The 20,133-nt window shown below is 41.8% G+C and overlaps 1 protein-coding gene across 1 annotated transcript; it reads right to left on the reverse strand.

Moving 5' to 3' along the window:
* Positions 1-505: 505 nt before the first annotated feature.
* On the reverse strand, positions 506-6,954 carry LOC144375643 (transmembrane 4 L6 family member 5-like). Its single transcript, XM_078041092.1, has 4 exons — positions 6,784-6,954; positions 1,726-1,749; positions 909-1,108; positions 506-686 (listed from the first exon to the last, which is right to left on the reverse strand). Exons 1-4 carry the CDS (start codon positions 6,952-6,954, stop codon positions 506-508), a joined length of 576 nt encoding a protein of 191 aa, XP_077897218.1.
* Between the last annotated feature and the right edge of the window lie 13,179 nt (positions 6,955-20,133).

Below are 20,133 nucleotides of genomic sequence, written 5' to 3' on the forward strand. Positions count from 1 at the left end.
AAGCAAGCAGGTCTCTCAACAAGTGTACCTTATGCCGTCCCATCTCCTTTTTCCTCCAGTTGGCACAAATGAAACTAATAATGTAACCCAAAATTGGTCTTTGTCCCCTATGCCAATTCATGCCAATTTAATAATGAGGACACAGTTTTGAGAAAAAGGAAAAGTCATTTTATTGTTTGCTAGGAAGGTGAAACCCAGGGAAATCCTGTCCCAGAGGCTGTGATTCTACCCATCAGGGAAAACAGAGGGCTTATAAAGAAGCTCTTCAAAACCTACTTTCCAGGTGTGCCTGAGAGGGGGTCTCAGGGCATCTGGATAGTGTGTTAGGATTCACTTGTTAATTTGGGAGATAGTCTCTTCCTGGAAACTCTGGCAGACATCTCCCTCCTGTGGAGCACAGATAACTCAAGGCAATCTTATTCCTTGTCCCCAAGTTGGGAGTGGGAGGAAGAAGAAAAAAAGAAAAACATGTCCGTTTTCAAAATAAGCCTCAGAGCAAGGAGGGCTATAGTCTATACATGTTCACAAAGTATAGAATAAAAGTGTTCACCAGGTGTAAGCCACACAGCACAATCTCCAGGCATGAGGCAACTACCAGCAAGGAGAACAGTGTCACATTCCAGGACACCACGTTGGGTGGTTCCTCGCAGAAATTCCAGGAAGCATAGTTGTTCAAGTAAGTGCCTCTGTGGACAGGTAGGGTCCAGTGAGTGAAGGAGGTCAGACAGTGCCCTAGCCCCACCCTCAGTCCCCTCCACTCACAGGATGAAATTTTCAAAGGGTTAGTTGGAGCCACATGGAGGGAATTCTCCTGAAGCTCAGTGGCACCCAGGGTCCCGGCCCTTGTGGGAAGGACACGGGAACCAGGGTATATAGAGAATGGGGGTCACTAATTTGCTAATCCTTACAAGGTTTCTTGGAAGTGGTAGTCCCACGTGCCATACATTGAGCATTTGGGTCCAATTCTGAGGCCGACTCCTGACACAGAGAGGCAGTAGATGGCACCAAGCATTCCGAAGACTGAGCACCAGCAGGAACATGTAATCTGGACCGGGTGTGGAAGATGGGCTGAATAGGGCTGCCCCCTCCCATGGTGGCCCGACCACACCTAGCTGTGTTCTCTACATGGCCAAGTGACTCTGGAGCCAGGTTGAAATACATTCCTGGGGCTGGGGATGCAGTATTGTAACAGAGTGCTTGAAAATAAATTTTCCTATAAATCCAGGACTTGGAGTTAGGCAAAACTAAGGGCCAGTGGGGATTCATGGCAGTTAGGAATTCTGTAGAGGCTCTGGGAGAGACTACTTTAGAGACAGAATCCTCAGTCTTTTTTTCATTTTTGAGGGGTGGAGGCTCACTGGGGATTTATCCTAGGAGTTCTCTACTACCGAGATTGATCACAGCAGCTCCTCCGCCCTTTTAAAATATTTTTTTTAGTTGTTGATGGATATTTAATTAATTAATTTATTTATGAGAACCCACTGTCTCACACATGCCAGACAAGTGTGCTACTGATGATCTACAACCCCAGCCTGATCTATAGCCCTTTTTATTTTTTATTAATGAGAGAGAATTCTGCAAAATTGCTGTGGCTGGCCTCGAGCTTGAGAAGCTCCTGCCTCAACCTCCAGGGTCAATGGGATTACAGGTGTGCACACCATGTCCTCCCAAATCTCTTCTTAATTTGTATCTCACCCAGTCAGGATGTCTAGCCTCTGCCAGAGCTGCTGTGATTCCAGGACATAGTACCTGTGGGATAAGAGTCAGTGTAATAGTGAGTCAATCTAATACTGTGAACCCAGCACCCAACACAAATTCTTAAAGTCTTTACCTCTCCTGGAAGCTGCCTATGATGTCCTCAGCCCTTTAAACTATAGGAAGACCTTACCTCTATCTGTTCTGGAGCATGGCTGAACTCTACCTTACTTTATCATTATTTATGTGCCTACCTTACCTGTTCATATTTCAGCTTCCTTGAGGGTTGGGTTCAATATTTAACATTCCCATAAACCTTGGCACATAGTAGGTGCCCTCCTGATTGGGAATCAGGATGACCTGAGTTGAGGCTAGGGCCACACTACTTCACACTCAATGAACTAATTGGTTTCTCTGGGTCTCAGTTTGTCCTAGGTAAAATTGGTTTGTAAAACCTACCTCATATAGTTGTTCTTAGGATTTAATGGTAACTGGGGGACCAGGTGTCAAGACTGCTTTTGAATAAATGCTCCTTAGCTATAAATGCCTTCAGCAGTGGGAAGAGGTAGTGGTGTTGGAAGGTCTGGTGAGCTAGGATATGGTTGAGTATGCTCACAAATGCTGTGATGTGGAGTATGGGATTTCCTAAGATCCAGCCCCTAATGTTTTTTTCTTCCTGTGACTTTTCCCACAAGAAGTTCACTCCTCCAGGGAATCAGCTATTCCCCTGATGATAGTTATCTGTACATGCCTAGAGAACCAAATCTAACTGCCTGAAGATGATGTCCACTCAAAAGTCTTGGTTTTAGCTCAGATTCTGCCTGTATCCGAAGTGACATCATAATATTTTCCAAATTCATCTCCCTTTGATTTCCTCATCCTTTTAATTGAAAAATAGCATCCACCAGGTCACCTAGGCTGAAAAACTTTAATCCTTATGCACCTGCCAAAGCCAAGTCTTCTTGACTTTTGCTTCAATGGCTCCTGAATCTATCAATCCTTTCTCCTTCTTCTTTTATTCAATTACTAATCATGTTCCATGAGGAAGATGTTCTTGGCTTCCTTACTAAGTCCCATTAGCTCTTGTCCCATGCCACCCCACACTTCATTATACATGCCCCCACCAGATTAACCTTGGTGCTGCCAGGGTCAGATGGGGCACACCTATGAGCCCAGAGATCCAGGAGATTGGGACGGGAGGATGCAAGTTCAAGGGAAGCCTTGGCAACACAGGGAGACATTATCTCAAAATAAAAAATAAAGGGCTAGAGCTCTAGGTTAGGTTCAGTTGGATGTGGGGGTGGAGGTGGGGAGGATTTTCTTATTTTTTTGGATTGCCTTGGTACTGGGTATTGAACCCAAGAGCACTTAAACACTGAGCCACATCTACAGCCTTTTATTTTTAAAATTCTATTTAGACACAGGGTCTCAATTAGTTGCTTATGGCCTCCCTAAGTTTCTGGATTTGAACTTGTAATCCTCCTTTGTCAGCCTTCTGAGCCACTGGGAATACAGGTGTGATCCACAGACCCTTCTGCAAGGAGAGTTTCCAAATCTTTGAGGCTCCTCACTTTGCCTCCAGCCTTGTTCTTGTCCTCATAGCCCAGAACAAGTTCTTTGTTCATCTCCCATCCCTGGAATTCCACAGCTGTTTTGATCCTTCCCTCCCTGTTGATCTTGTCTGGCTTATACTACACAAGGCAGCATTTTACTCTTTTCCAGGGAAGGGGCTGAGAGTTTTAGTTCTGTTATATCATCCCCAGCAACCGCAGAGGAACCAAATTTTCAGGAGCTCCCCTCCTCCTCTGTCAGGGCAGATCCAGGGCCAGTGCTGACCCCATTGCTTAACTTGTCTGTTGAGGTCACTTACTGGGAGGATCCATGATCCACAGATACCTAGAATAGCCTTCTGGATTTACTAGTGTGTGTGTGTGTTGTGTTGGTGAAGATCTCATCCAGGGTCTTGCCATTCTAGGCAAGTGCTCTACCACTGAGTTACACCCCCAAACCACATTTACCAATTTCAAATCAACCAACTAACTCCTTGAGAATTTTACTTTTGTTCAAAGTATTTGTTTCCTTTTGTATTGTCAGCTTCCTTATCCTCTTCACTGTCACCTAATTGTCTTCATAAAAAGAGAAGAGTCAACATAAATTCAGGAGGCAACACTGTTTATAGCTCAAATCTCCTCACTTTTCTCTATCACCATGGCCACTGGACTATTTCAAGGTCCTATTTTCCCTCCATGACATTAGTCTTATCTTTCCGCATCTATGAATGACCTCCTACTATCCATTCTCCACACAATAGCCAGAGCAATCTACTTTAATCCAGTGGGGGTGTGGAGCAACTAGAAATCTCATACTGCTCTGATAGGTATTAATTGACAGAAAAACTCTTATTAAAAAGTATTTGATAGTATTAGCACTGAATATTTGCAAATCTTAAGAGTCAGTAGTGTTACTCAGGTCTAAGAGTAACAATGGAAATAAAAACATATGTTTACCTAAGGTACCTACAGGAATGTTGATAGCAACATTATTTGCAATAAACCCAAATGGGAACTATCCAAATGTCCACCAACAGTGGAGTGTTTCAATTAAAGTATAGTCAAATGATAGAATGCATAAGAAATAAAAAACTACAGCTACACTAAGTAACATGGGTGGCTATCACAAATATAATATTATGCTAAAGAAGCCTGACACAAAAGAACACATAGTATATAATTTCAATTTATGTAGAATACTAAAGAGACCAAAGCAGTTTCTGGGGTTATAAAATAGAATAATAATTAACCTTGTTGGTTTTGGGTAGTACCTGGCGATGGGATGTCTGGGATTCTGGTAATATGATCTGTGTTTTTTTTGTTGTTGTTCATTTGTTGTATGATTTGAGGTTTTGCTATTTCACCCAGGTCAACCTGGAACTCCTAGTGTCAGCCTCAAGATCCTCCTGCCTCTGCTTCCTGAGGAGCTGGGACTACAGGGGCATGGATGAATTGTTTTTTGGAAGTGGGAGTTGGGTAGATGGGTATGTTCACTTTGTAAAACTACATTGAGCTGGGACTAGGGATGTAGTTTAGTAGCAGGGCATGTGCTTAGCATTCATATGGCCCTAGGTTTAATCCAAGCGCGCACGCGCGCACACACACACACACACACACACATACACACACACACAAAAAGCATAAAAGAAAAATCTCAAAGCTACTTGCCCTAGATGATGTTTATGATAGCTTTATTTATTTATTTTTTATGGTACAAAGGATTGTGCAACACAGGGCACTCTGCCACTGAGTCACATCCTCAGCATGAGCTCTCTTTCCCTTCTCTCTCTCTCTCTCTTATGTGTATGTATTTATATAGTCTAATTTTCCCAGGTTGACCTTAATCACACTTACAATTTTCTTTCTCTCTCTTTGCAGTACTGGCAATTGAACTCAGGTGTATTTTCTACCAAGGCATATCACAGTCCTTTTAATTATTTATTGCTCAGGTTGTTCACAAATTTGTGATTCTCCTGCCTCGGTCTCCTGAGTTCCTAGGATTACAGACATGTGCTACCATGTCTGGCTGGCTTGTGCGTGGTCTCTTGCTCTCTATCTCCCCCCCCCTCTCTCTCTCTCTCTCTCTCTCTCTCTCTCTCTCTCTCTCTCTCTCTCTCTCTCTCTTGCTTGAAGTGGTGCTGGGGATCAAACCCAACATCTCTCAAATTCTAGGTTCATTTTCTGCCCATGAGCTATACCTCCAGCCCTATTTATTTTTATTTTTTGGTGGTACTTACTCCTGTCTGAAATCATCTTCAAGTTCCTGTTAGGTGAAGGCACTGGTCTAAGCACTTGCTCTCATGAGGCTTCTAGTCTTGCTTCCTCGTATATTTATCTCCAGAAAGGAACACAAGATTCCTGGGGATCAGGGACCTTTTTGTGTCTTTGTGGCTTAATGAGCTATTTCCTGAGAGTGACTCAAGTTGTAGAGGAGGCGGAAGATACCTGTGAGATGTTGGAAAGTGCATCATTGGAGATTGCCAGTGAAGAAGACTAGTTAGACTGGGTGGAGGAGTGGGGAGTAGTTTAAGCTGCAGAAGAGACATGCTGTAACACTGGGGAGTGTGTACGTGTGGGAGGAGTGTGACATCTCAGAGAGAGTTGAGGTGAGAGAGATGGAGTAGAGTCCAACAGCCATGAATGTATGTAAGGAATGGGGGAGTAGAAGGCAAGAAGGAGCTGCTAGTTCAAGGAGAGGTATACCCATTTATCTAATAGAGATGTGACCCAGAATAGGGATGAGATGAGACCTCTTTTAGAGAATATTATCTGTCATCTGTCCTGAAAAGGGGGGAACTCTGCTGGGTAGATGTCTCATCTTTGCCCCACACAAATATGACACTAGGTTAACCATCTAAAACTTCCCCTAAATGAGGGGAGAGTTAGAGAAGGAGGTCCAGGGAAATCGGTCTCCTCTTCCTCCACTTCTCCCAGCAGGTCCCCATCTCCAGGAAGCCTTGGGGGCAACTTCTCTGCCCTCTGACCTGCTTCTGAGTTTGTCCTTAGCACCCAGCACAGAGTGGGCATCCAGAATGTGGGCTGAGAGTGAGTGGATGAGGAGGAGGGAAGGATAGCACTGAGCTGATAGATAGAGTGACTGATGGGTGACATCACTGCCAGACTCCAGACATATTTGATGCACCCCCCCATGCCTTTTATTACCCTTCCTTGATGAGCTCCCACACAGCCAGCTGGTCCTTCTGCTTGGACGCTTGTAGAGAGGGGTCCCCAATATCTGCTCAGCTGTGGGGACAGGGAAAGGCAAGTGGGACATGCATTTTCCCAGATGGTAAGCTCTTTAGAGACTTGAGCCTCCCTTCCCTGCCTTCCCCTTCCCTTCAGACATTCAGCTCCTGTCCTTGGGGCTCCTTCAGGGCTGTCTACAGAGTGCTATGTGTGTAGGGGGAGCATTATGTAGATTCCTGGTCCTCACCAAGCACTTGCAGCCCCTCTGGAGCTCAATCCTTCTCCATCTCTCCTCCCTTTCCATTCACTATCCCTTTCAGTGGTGCCCAGTCCTGTGTTCTAGGCTTCTTACCATCAATCCCCCGCCGATGAAGCCAGGCATGAGCAGGACTTGCAAGCTGAGTTGTTCAGAGCTCCAGGTCTTTCCATCAGGCACCAGTAGGAGGGCATTGGCCCCAATGCAGACTAGGGAAAGAGTTATTAGGGAGAGTCCCACAGAGCGGGTATACTTTTTTGGGTTCATGGTGAGGCGGTAAGTGAAAGTGAGCCTTAGGTTCAGAGGAACACAGGCTAGAATGTGAGTAAAGGTCAGAGGAAAGATGTGGTAGAAACTGGCAGGATCAGAATGATACGGGAGAGAGGTTCTTATCACCAGCTGCAGCTGGTGAGAGAAGGGGAGGATGTGGTGATGGAGCAGGTCAGGGAGCTAGTCACAGGCTGGAAGTTACCTGGTATCAGTGTCTTCTTCATCTTTTTTTCTGCACACACCTCTCCATCATTCCCTTTTCATTCCTTACCCGTTTGTCTCTAGGTCACAATTGCCTCATCTCTATAAAAGGTAGAGTGGTACCACTTGCCTCCTGAGATGGTTGCAAGGGTTTCTTAGGACAAGGGGAGTATTTGGTAAACTAGGCAGCACAAAGGAGGCATACAGTGACCTCATCATTTCCATTTGTCATACAGAGAGAGTTCCTCCCAGAAAGAAGTGAGAAAGTTGCTTTGGGCCTTCCTAAGTTGCTGAGGCAGTTTTTAACTCATGATTCTCCTGCCTCAGCCTCCCAAGCACTGGTATTACAGGCATGCGCCATTGTGTCTGTCTTCATTTCATATTATTAAAATTCATTTATGGATCCTTTCTTGTTTTGAGACTACTACATGTTTCTCAGGGTAGAATTGAGATTGAGACGTGATTTGTTAGAACATACCATCCTCTGGCCCCAACATTTGACTCAGCCATACCTGTACAATCCAAGCCAGTTCCATGAAGAATCCATTTTTAAAATTTATTTATTTGTGTTCTTGTTTTTGTTCACCATCTGAAGGTCAAGGAAATTCTGTTTTTGAGACTGCTGGTGGTCTGTTTTCACTATGAGGCAAATCCTGCTTGTTTTAGCAGGAAGTCATTCCAGAGGAAACAAACATTGAGAGAGAGAGTGAGGTGTGATGGCATCATTTGAATTGGCAGATTCAGCCATGCCTGGAGCCTGATCACTCCTTGAAACTTTTTTTTTTTTTTTTGTATTAGAGATTGAACCTCAGGTCTCTTAACCACTGAGACACATCTCCACTCCTTTTTAAAATTTCATTTAGACATAGGGTCTTACTGAGTTGCTTAGGGCCTCCCTCAATTTCTGAGGCTGACTTTGAACTCACAACCCTCCTGCCTCAACCTCCTGAGATGCTGGGATTATGGCATGCACCACCACACCCTGAACTCCTTGGAAAAATTTTTTCTTTTTAGTTTTATGTGACAGTAGAGTATATTTTGACAAGCATACATGGAGTATAACTTTTTATTTTTGTGGTTGAACTTGATGTGAAGTTACACTGGTTGTGTATTCACATATGAAACTTGGAATATTTTTTAAAAAATATTTTTTGGTTGTTGATGGTCCTTTATTTTTAATTATTTGTATATGGTGCTGAGAATTAAACCCAATGCCTCACACATACTAGGCAAGCCCTCTTCCACTGAACTACAACTCCAGCCCCACATAGAACCTTTGGATGATGTGAATTGGTTTGAATTGTGTTTCTGTCAGCTACAATATAAAGAGTAGTTTTTGATACAGAGACAGTGTATTAAACTCTGGCTTCATTAGGACCTGTGGTAGACATACCAGGATTCACAGTTGAGGGCTGAGACCCAGCTTATTTTGTCAGGCAGAAAGAGGAGTGTGCAGCCCCCTGCAGAATTAGCCCACACCCATGTGTGATGAGGTAGTGCCCATGGAAGAGATGAGATAGCACTAAGTACCACAGGACCCCACAGTGCTTGCAATAAAAAATAGTACGGCACAGAAAGTGGGAGCCAGTTGAGGACCACTGATACAGTTTCTCCCAAAGGCCCACTCGAAACATTAGAGAGACATGGATGGTGGAGAAAACTTACCACTAAAACTGAATGCCAGAATCTGAGCAGAATCCTTGCTGTTTATAAGACAGAGAAGCTGGATGGAGAAAAGGCTGTGAAGAATGGACCTCTAGAATGAGAGGAACCTGCCTGACAGGTTACCTCTGACCCAATCACAGGCAATCACTGTGGTAACTGATATTGGGTTTTGCTTTTGTTAGCTTGTTTAATGCTTTTAAAATATTTTAAAATGCCGCTTATTATATCTACTGTTCTTTGTTTTCAAAAATATTGCATTCCCCTGTTAGAAGGCCTATTTTAAATCTGAATAGAGTTATTTTTATTCATTATTATCATTTGTGTGTGCGTGTGTGTGAGAGAGAGGGTGGGGGGACGTGCTGGGGATTGAACAAGGGCTAGCTAAGTGCTCTACTGGTGAGGTATATCCCCAGCCCTAGTAGTTATTTTAAATATTGCAAACAGTGTTCTTTAACTTATATCTCCCTGAGAAACCTCAGACTCTTATTCCACATCCTCCTTTGAGGGGTTCTATGCAGATGTTTCACCATGCCTAGAGCCATATGACCATGTTGTCTGTAGTAAAAATGGAACTGCTCATTGCAAGTCCTCAGACCTCCTTGTAAACATATCCTTTGCTAAGCAATTTAGTTGTCCCCCCACCACCTCCCTACTCAGTAAGAGGTAAATACACCTCCCACCATATGGGCAGAAAGTAAAGTGGGCATAATCAACAAAGTTGATTATGAGGTTGTGAATTGGTAAAGGTTCTGAGTCTAGGCCTTAAGAGATGTTGTATGTTTCCACTTGCCACTATCATAGCCATGAGAAGAACATGCCTGAGTTATCCCACTGATATAAAGGAGTTGTAAGATATAAGGAAAAGGTCCAGGCTGGATCCCAGCCAAGATCAGTTTACTTCCAACCAATCCATGCACAGATAAGTGAAATAAATGCTTAAGTTTGTATGCTACTAAGACTGTGTGGGAGTTTTCCTTACACAGCAATGGCAGCCTAGCATAGACCGTATTGTGCAGCCACAGCTGACTGAGTCACAAACTAATAGCTGATCCACAGGCAGGCAAGCATGTAGCCAGAGACTTAGGAGATGGCTGAAGGCGAGAGCCCTGCTGAACTGAGGTACCCTGTCTGCATGATCACTTAGCAACTACCTGGATCTTCATTCATGAGAAATATCTCTGTGAGACAACCTGAGAGAGACATTAGAGAAGTGGAAGTTTCCAAACTGATAAATGTATGAAGAAGGCAGTAGAAAAAATCCATGAGGCAATAGAAATCACAAATGCTCAGAAGGTGCCACAAGAGTATTGCATAGAGAGGTGCCATTCAGGAAGAGTGCAGGAGGAAGGAGCATGAGGACTGGGAGGCAGAGATGAAGAATGTGGGTCCTGGGGTGAATGGGTGGGAGGTGAAAATGATGAGAGGTAGAGCAGGATGACTAGAAGTAATGTTGAGCTACTAGAGCCACTGTCCTGTCCTGAATAGTGGGCCTTCTCAATTTAGACCTGCAGAGGGACTAAGAGCAAGACTAAGGGACTAAGAGCAGGCCATGAGCTGGCCACATATTTGTCTTCAATTTGATCTCTAGTGAGTCTGAGAGATGGGTTTTTTTCTTCTTTTCTCCCCTTCTTCCTCTTTTTCCTCTTCCTCCTTCATATTCTTTTTCAGATTGAATCTAGGGCTGTTTAACCACTGAGCCATATCCTCAGACCATTTTTCAATTTTGAGATAGGAACTTGCTATGTTGCTTAGTTAGGGTCTTGCTAAGTTGTTGAAGTTGGTCTCAAACTTACCATCTTCCTGCCTCAGCCTCCCTCCCTAATTGCTGGAATTATGGGCTTAAACCACTGCACCTGGCAACATGGTACTTCTTTGAGGTCAACAGTCCTTAAATACAGGGTCTTTTGCATACTTTGTAAGCCCCCTCCCACTGAGCCATGTCCCCAGACCAAGAAGTTACTTCTTTTGAGGAGAAGAGAGAAAATATATGTGTGTGTGTATGGTCCACAAATACTCATTAAATTATTTTTATGCAACTCTGTATGGATGAAATAATGTGAATAATGTTTCAAGACATTATAGGAGTTCTGAAATTTTTCTTTCAAACAAAGAGAAAGCATATCACCCAAAGACTAAGAGAGACAGATCTATGAAGAAATATTTACTGTGGGATTTGGAAGAATTTTTCAGGAAGGTTTTCAGTGACATCACTAGGATTCTGTAAGTAAGAGCCAGAAAGAATGGCTGAGATGAAAAGGTGCTAGTAAACTAGGTGTGGTGGTGCATACTGGGTCCCACCTACTTGGGGGGCTGAGAGAGTAGGATCCCAGTTGGAGTCCAGCCTGGGCAATTTAGCAGACCTTGTCCCAAAATTAAACAAAAAGGGATGTGGGTGTGTGTAGCTCAATGGTGTGGCAGAGCACTGGCAGAGCATGTGTGAGGCCCTGGGTTCAATAATCTCCAGTACTGAACATGAGTCAATAATGAAATTACCCAATAAAATGTGGTAACTATGAATTGAAATAATCCTTTACTTCTTTTAAAATTGCCTATTCCACCCCTGGAGAGCACATCTACCTTGTTAATCACTGTATTTCCTGTGCAAGTTAGTAGCTCAGTACCTGTGACAAAAATAAGTGGGGAGTGAGGGCTCTAAACAGGGTCACAGAACACCAAGCTCAGGAGGCCCTCACACACTGCTGCTCTTTAGGGCATACTCTGAACAGGGAGGGTTGGCTGGACTCTAAGCTGTTTATTCCAGGGAGGCAGGGAATGAGCCAGCCAGGCTGGGGTCCTGGAGCAAGCAGGAATGACCTGGCAGTCAGTGGAGGGAAACTCAGTGAGCTGAGCCCTGCAGAAATGAGAAAGGGAGTGAGGACTTCGCTAGAAGCAAGCAGGTCCCTCAGCAAGTCTACCTTATGCTGTCCCACCTCCTTTTTCCTCCAGTTGGCACAAATGAAACTAATAATGTAACCCAAAGATTGGTCTTTGTACCCTATACCAATTCATGCCAATTTAATGATGAGGACACAGTTTTGAGAAAAAGGAAAAGTCATTTTATTGTTTGCTAGGAAGGTGAAACCCAGGGGAATCCTGTCCCAGAGGCTGTGATTCTGCCCATCGGGGAAAACAGAGGGCTTATAAAGAAGCTCTTCAAAATCTACTTTCCAGGTGTGCCTGAGAGGGGGTCTCAGGGCATCTGGATAGTGTGTTAGGATTCACTTGTTAATTTGGGAGATAGTCTCTTCCTGGAAACTCTGGCAGACATCTTCCTCCTGTGGAGCACAAATAACTCAAGGCAATCTTTTTTCTTATCTCCAGGTTAGGAGGGGGAGGACAAAGAGTGTGGCAGTCTGGCTGGGCATAATTCAGGAGCCACTTGTCAAAAGAAATGAACTTTATTTTTAGAACACACACACCACAACACACAGCTCCTCAGAAAAAACCCTCAGAGCCCAGCTGCCACCACCAGCTTCCCACAAGCCTCTCCACCTCCCCCACTCCTCCTGCTCTTGAGGCCGATTGGCTGGGTTGTGTGGGTGGAGCCAAAAAAAGTCCCCAATGAGCAGCTCCATGGTCTGAAAGGTCGGGGAAACAGCCCAATGAGCATCACCGCAGAGGAGCCAATCAGTTGGTTGGCAGCTAGAATTTTGCTGGGGCCACTGTGAGCCAATCATCAGCTGGCCCCTGGAAGTTTGCTGGCAGCTGGAAGTTTGCTGGGACCCCTTTGGCTGTGGCTCTCAACATCTCCCCCTCTCTGTTTAAACAACAAGCATGTGGCTTAGGGACCATGCCTGCCTTAGGTTGTCCAACAGTACATATGGTCCTTACCCATCATCGGATGAGCTGACCTCAAGGCATCAGCCTCCTGTCTTAGGTTGGTACCATTGCAATTGGATCTTACCCGTCATTGACTACAGGTCCAGCATACAGCCACACCTGTGGATAGGTCTTGTACCAACGGGGGGGGGGGTTGAGGTTCTTTGCCTCACTTCTGTTGGCCCCCAAATTTTAGCTGAATGACCATGACAAGCAGAAGGGAGAAAGATACACCAAGCCAATTGATGGCTCCTTTTGGAAAAATTGTACCACCGATGACACCATCAGCAAAAATACCCCTACACTACCACAAGTCGCTGCACCAACAGATAGTTCACAATGCATACAAGTGATACATAGTCCAGGCAGTTCTGCCAGCAGTTCAGTGATGGCTATTGAGAAGTTGTAGATTGGTTTTATCTTTGTCTTCACCAGCACTGGGATGAAGATAGGAATTCTGGCAATAATGGCTAAAGAAAAAAATTATGTAACATTCCAGAAGGCACTAAAAGAAAACAATTTTCTGAACAATTTACATTATCTTGAACAGAATTATTAAATATAATGAAAAGGAAAGGTGAAAGTAAACAAACAGATCTGTTAACCTCCTTTTTTTGTTCATGTATTAAAACAATCCTCAACAGCTGTTTACCCAATTTAAATTAAACCGTTTAAATCACGGGAATAAAAAAAATATTTGGATCCATTTTTTTCATGGGTGCTCATCATATATGATATATGGACATACGTATATACAAACATACAACATAAAACACAAGTGTGCACACATAATACATAAAACACATAACATAATAGTAAAGGCCTTATAACTTTTTACAGGTGAAATCTCCATTGCAATGTTTAAAAACTCCATAGTCAAAAAATAGAACTGATCAGCAAAACATTAACCTAGGTCTGTATGAGCTCAAAAAACAAAATAGAACTTCATGATGTGGGAAAGGATAATAATAAAATAGATATCGAAAAAAGCATCCTGGTTCTGTCGCAGATGTAAGGATAGCCAAATTGGAGTTTTGGATATTAGCTGTTATGGATTTGAGCCAAATCATCTTCTTTTTGGTCTGTAGAAATTGCTTTAGTTAATCTCTCTGGAATCCAAATCGGCTGCTGTTCTCCCTGTCGAAACACACAAACAGACCCCCAACTGCAGACAATCACTGGGTCAGGACCTTTCCATTGTGCTGTTAGAATATCCTTCCAAAGTACCTTGGGCTTATGTACATTTTTTGGACACATATGCCTTTCCACAGCACTATGTCCTGATGAATCCAAATTTTAAAAGTTTGGAGTAAAAAGGGTTATTTTAAGTTTATCTTTGGGGGATATATACCCCTTCCCAATTCCCTCTTTTTGCTTTAATAAGTACATTTTAATACTTTGATGAGCTCTTTCAACTATGCCTTGTCCCTGTGGATTGTATGGGATTCCTGTTATATGAGTAATGCCAAATGATGAGCAAAATTGTTTAAAAGAGGTAGAAGTATAAGCAGGGGCATTATCTGTTTTTAACTGTTTTGTGGCAAAATTTTGTAAGCAATGAGCTATAATATCTTTAGTTTTTTCTCTGGCATGAAGAGAGCCCATCCAAAATCCAGAAGAAATATCAACTGTAACATGCAAATATTTTAATTTTTCAAATTCTGGCAAGTGTGTGATGTCAATCTGCCAAATATGGTTAGGTATCAGTCCTCTAGGATTGACTCCAAGATTAACTTGTGGTAAAAAGGTCACACAATTTTTTTTTTAATTTTTAATTTTTTTTTATTGGTTGTTCATAACATTACAAAGCTCTTGACATATCATATTTCATACATTAGATTGAAGTGGGTTATGAACTCCCAATTTTACCCCAAATGCAGATTGCAGAATCACGTCGGTTATACATCCACAATTTTACATAATGCCCAATTAGTAATTGTTGTATTCTGCTACCTTTCCTATCCCCTACTATCCCCCCTCCCCTCCCCTCCCCTCCCTTCTTCTCTCTCTACCCCATCTACTGTAATTCATTACTCTCCTTGTTTATTTTCCCATTCCCCTCACAACCTCTTATATGTAATTTTGTATAGCAATGAGGGTCTCCCTTCATTTCCATGCAATTTCCCTTTTCTCTCTCTTTCCCTCCCATCTCATGACTCTGTTAAATGTTAGTCTTTTCTTCCTGCTCTTCCTCCTTGCTCTGTTCATAGTTGCTCTCATTATATAAAAGAAGACATTTGGTATTTGTTTTTTAGGGATTGACTAGCTTCACTAAGCATAATCTGCTCTAGTGCCATCCATTTCCCTGCAAATTCTATGATTTTGTCATTTTTTATTGCTGCATAGTACTCCATTGTGTATAGATGCCACATTTTTTTTATCCATTCATCTATTGAAGGGCATCTGGGTTGGTTCCACAGTCTAGCTATTGAGGTCACACAATTTTGACATTGTTTTATTATTTGTCTAGCTTGTTCCTTAGTTATTTTAAAATGCTTTTGTAAAGTATTAGCATTGACATGGAACTTTTTATGAAAATTTGTAGCTTCTTCTAGTGTAGAGAAAATATGTATGTCATGTGTAGTTCTATCTTCTAAATCATTGCCCAAACTAAGGGCTCCAGATAATCCTGTATGTGCCCTGATATGTCCTATAAAGAACGGATCTTTTCTGTCCCAGATTAGACTTTGTATAGTGGAAAACAAAGAGAAAACAGTAGAGGAAGGGGAAATTCTACCAGCATCTTCAAAGGATACTATAGCATTAACTATATACTGACTATCGGAAAATAAATTAAATACAGAATCTTTAAACATCACAAAAGCTTGTAATACTGCATTAAGCTCTATCTTTTGAGCTGATTGTTTGGGTACTAAAAATGTAAAAGTTTGATCAAGGGTAAGTATTGATGCTGTACCATTATTTGACCCATCAGTGAATATATTTGGAGCATTCATGATAGGTGTTTTTCTTGTCATTTTAGGAAAAACTACAGGATGCTTAGACCAAAAAGACAACAAAGGATTAGATGGTAAGTGGTTATCAAATGAAACATTAGATTTGCACATGATTATTGCCCAAGTATTTAACTCATTAGCTAACTCATCAATTTGATTCATAGTATATGGAGTAATAATTTTATTGGGAGAAATTCCAAACACTCCTTTGCTGCTTTTATTCCTTTGAGTATTAATTGTCCTACAGCCTCAGGATACCTAGTAAGAATAGTGTTAGGAGAATAAGATAAATGTATCCATAATAATGAACCTTCTTGCCAAAATACTCCTGTAGGAATATTTTTTGTTGGTAGTACAATAAATAATAAAGGCAAACTTATATCAATTCTATCCAAATGCATATTTTCCATATATGTTTCAATGATTTTTAATGCCTTTCTTGCTTCAGGCGTTAATATGCGGGGTGAATTTGGATCTGATGGACCTTTTAGGATATCAAATAAAGGTCCCAACTCTTCTGTTGGTATTCCTAGATAAGGCCTTATCCAATTTATGTCTCCTAATAACTTTTGAAAGTCGTTAAGTGATTTGAGTTGATCTACTCATATTTGAATTTTTGGTGGACAGACCATGGTTGAGGGTAATAGAACTCCTAAATAATTAATTGGAAAATTTAATTGTACTTTATCTATTGCTATCTCTAGATTATAATTTTTAAATAAGTTTGTAAGTGTGGCATTACATTCTAGCAATGTGTTTTTAGCTTTGTGTGCTAATAATACATCATCCATATAGTGAAATATTTGTAGTTCAGGATTTTGATTTCTAAGTGGCTGGATTACTTTGTTAACACAAATTTGACACATAGTTGGGCTGTTAGCCATCCCTTGAGGGAGTACTTTCCATTCATACCTCTGATCAGGACCTTCATGATTCAGTGCAGGGATAGTAAATGCAAAACGTGGACTATCCTCAGGATGAATTGGAATTGAAAAAAAAACAATCTTTAATATCTATAACTAAAACATACCAGGTTTTTGGCAAAGCAGACAATTGAGGAATCCCTGATTGAGCAGGTCCCATAATAACCATCTCATTATTAATAGCTCTTAAATCTTGCAGTAATCTCCATTTACCAGATTTCTTTTTGATGACAAAAATGGGAGTATTATGGGGAGATACAGAAGGTTGTATATGTCCTTCCACTAATTGTTGTTTGACCAGGTCATGAGCTGCTTGTATCTTTTCTTTAGTCAAGGGCGACTGAGGAACCCATACTGGTCTTTCTGATTTCCAAGTAATTTTGATTGTCTCAGTGGCCCTTTCTGAAAATTCAACCCATGTCTGTCTGTTCCTTGATCTATTTGTATTGGTGCTGCTATACCTTGTTCTTGTTTTTCTAATCTTTTTCCTTTCCTAAAACCTTGTCTAGTCATAATAGTGGGTGCATTTTGGTTGATGTTATTTGTTAATGTCAAACCTAATTGATCTAGGACATCTCGTCCCCATAAATTTATGGGAAGATGATCCAATACATATGGCTGTATAGTTCCTTCACATCCTTCAGGATCCTTCCAATCTAATACCATTGCACTTCTATGGGGATAAGTCGCCACTCCTAGGCCTCGAAGCGTTTGAGTGGCTTGTTGTAATGGCTAATGTTTTGGCCATTCTTGATGAGAGATGATACTAAGGTCTGCACCTGTATCCAGTAGCTCATTAAATTCATGTCCTTGAATATTTAGTTTTAGCATGGGGCAAGAATCTAAATTTAAAGAAAGCATAGCCCAATCTACACCTGTGGAGCCTAATCCCTTGGAACCTCTTTCTACAGTACAACTGGAAAATTTATCATGTAGGCTGGGTATTATTAGTAACTGCTATTCTATCTCCTGGTGAAATTACTGATATACCCTCTGGAGAACTGACTATAATTTGTATTTCACCTTAATAATGGGAATCAATTACCCCAGGACTTATCATATTCCTTTTATAGTAGAAGAACTGCATCCCAATAAATAAGCCTACTGTTCCTTTGGGAAGAGGTCCTTTTACCCCTGTGGGAATGATTTGAACTCCCATCTCTGGAGTTAGTACTGCTCTGGCAGAGGCGCAGATGTCCAACCCTGCACTCCCTCTGGTTTGTCTGATGAGAGATCTAATGGACAATGTGTCCTGGGCACTACCCTGATGGGGTTGCTGGGTTCCTCCAGTGCTCCGTATATTTGTGGTCTTGGGCCCCGGAGCATTGGGCCCCTCTGTCCATTTTTTGGCAACGGAGCCCGATGCCTTTCTCCACAATATTGTGGATAAACACCTGGTCCTTGTTCGTTTTTTGATAATGGAGTACCCTCTATGGTGGTTTGAGATTGGCATTCATCAGCCCAATGTCTCCCTCTATGGTATCGTGGGTAAATACCCAGTATTCTACTCCTTTGATACCTAGTTTTGTTAAACCCTCCTCCTATGGGGCAATTCCTTTTAAAATGTCCTGTTTGTTCACAGTTGTAGCATGTTCTTCACCTGGCATCTAAAACCTGTTGTACTGCAGCTGCCACAACTTTCCCTTGTTCATTAATGTCGCTACACAATTTAATATGTGTGTTTAAATCTTCATGTTTCCATGGTCTAATGACTTCTCTGCACCAACGATTCACTTGATCATAAGCCAGTTGTTTTATTAATGGCATTGCTTATTCTGTATTCTCCAAAACTCTGGTAGCTGTTTGAATAAGCCTATCTACAAATTCAGTGTAAGGTTCATTAGCTCCTTGATTTACCTTAGATAATTGACTGCTGCGCCCCTCCCCTGACTCAGGCAATGGTAAGGCCCTACTGAGGTGGATGGTGCAAGGCATCCATCCTCTGGAGGAGCGCAATATGTTTCTGGGAATGGGCTGGTTTGTTTTTGTATTCCTTTAATAAGTATAGTTTCGATTTCTCATATGACCATTAAGTATGAAGGAAAAATCATGACTTTCCCAATTAATGCAACTACTTCTAAAGCATAGATCTGTTTGCTCTAAATGCAATGATTCAGCTGTGGAGTTTAAATTGTTAATGTCTAAAGAAAAACTTCCTGTATTCCTGTCAAGGAAGTTTTTGAGAAATTAAATTAAAATCTAGAGAAGAAAAATTAATGTTAAGAAGATAGATTAGTGCTTAGTACTGGGCAACTTGTTCTTATTCCTGTGCACAATGGTTTGTGCTCTTACTTTTGTTTGATTAAAAGTAATAACAAATCAACCACTTGCCGTAACCATGGCACCGGTTCCAGTCAGTAAGTCAAGAAAGAATAGTCAAGGTATAGGCCAATAGTTTGGGACATTTGTAACTATTATTAAAAGTTAACTATGCAGAACAGCTCAAAGCAAAACTCGAACTGAAAGTACAAATGCTTACTTATGCATAAGCCAAGATACATTCTTCTATTCTAATTGTAGCTACGTAATATTTTGTTTTGTTTGAATAATGATTCCTGTTTTGTAACCACAAAGTACTGTAAGCCTGCCAAAATGAAAAGTATATATGATCAACTTCACAAGTAAATATTGGGATCAACACCTTCACTTTGGTGTCTGTGTTGTTTCTCCACCCCCCTTTCGCCGACTCCTCACCATCCGTTCGTCTCCTGAGACCCCCTGTTGGAGCTGGTCTCCGACAATTGACCTTGTAAACCTCCATGTCCTTGTAAAGTCTTCCATGCCCTAACCGCATCTACAGCAATTTGTGCGTATACGCCAGGATCATATGCAATTTGTTGCTGCTGATCCTCATAAGGTCCCTTTCCTAACAACATATCTAGATTTCTCTGAGGATAACCAGCTGCTGCATTTCGCCAGCCATCTCCTTGAAAAATTCCTCATTGGCAACCTTGCATAACAGGTATTGTCCTCCATTTAGCACAGCTTTACACATATTAGCCCAATCTGCTGGCGTCATGTTCAAGTTGTTAATGGATTCGACCATGCTTACAGTGAAGGGTGCTTGAGGACCATAGGTTGTTACAGCCTGTTTTAGCTGCTTCACTGTTTTGAAATTTAAAGCATGGTGAATTCGCTGCCCTCCTGCCTCAAATACAGGGCATGTTAATATTTGAGATCCTGTTTCAGGATCCCAACTATCAACTGTGGGGGTTGGGGGCCTGCATATGGAGATGGCCTTGTTGGTTGGACACTTACGTCTTCTGGTAATAGAAAGGTGTTAGTAGCAGTCTCCTGTAGAGGGGGCACTGTTGGTTGGACACTTATGCCCTCTGGTGATAGAAAGGTGTTAGTAGCAGTCTCCTTTTGTAACCTTCCCCCTGATGGCTTTTTCTGCTCTAAATGTTCTAGCTTGAGAGACCTTCTTTTTTACTTGAATTTTTTTTCTGTCTGACTAGCTCGAGAGACCTTCTCTTTTACTTGAATATTTCTACTATAACTATAATACAACCCAACAAGATAACGCCAAACAAAACTGAAACAGAATGAAACAAAATTGGAACAACAGAAAATCATTATAGCCTTTCTATCCTCCTGAAATGTCCATCCGT

This window comes from Ictidomys tridecemlineatus, chromosome 3 (assembly GCF_052094955.1).
Source record: "Ictidomys tridecemlineatus isolate mIctTri1 chromosome 3, mIctTri1.hap1, whole genome shotgun sequence".
NCBI classification, from domain to species: Eukaryota; Metazoa; Chordata; class Mammalia; order Rodentia; family Sciuridae; genus Ictidomys; species Ictidomys tridecemlineatus.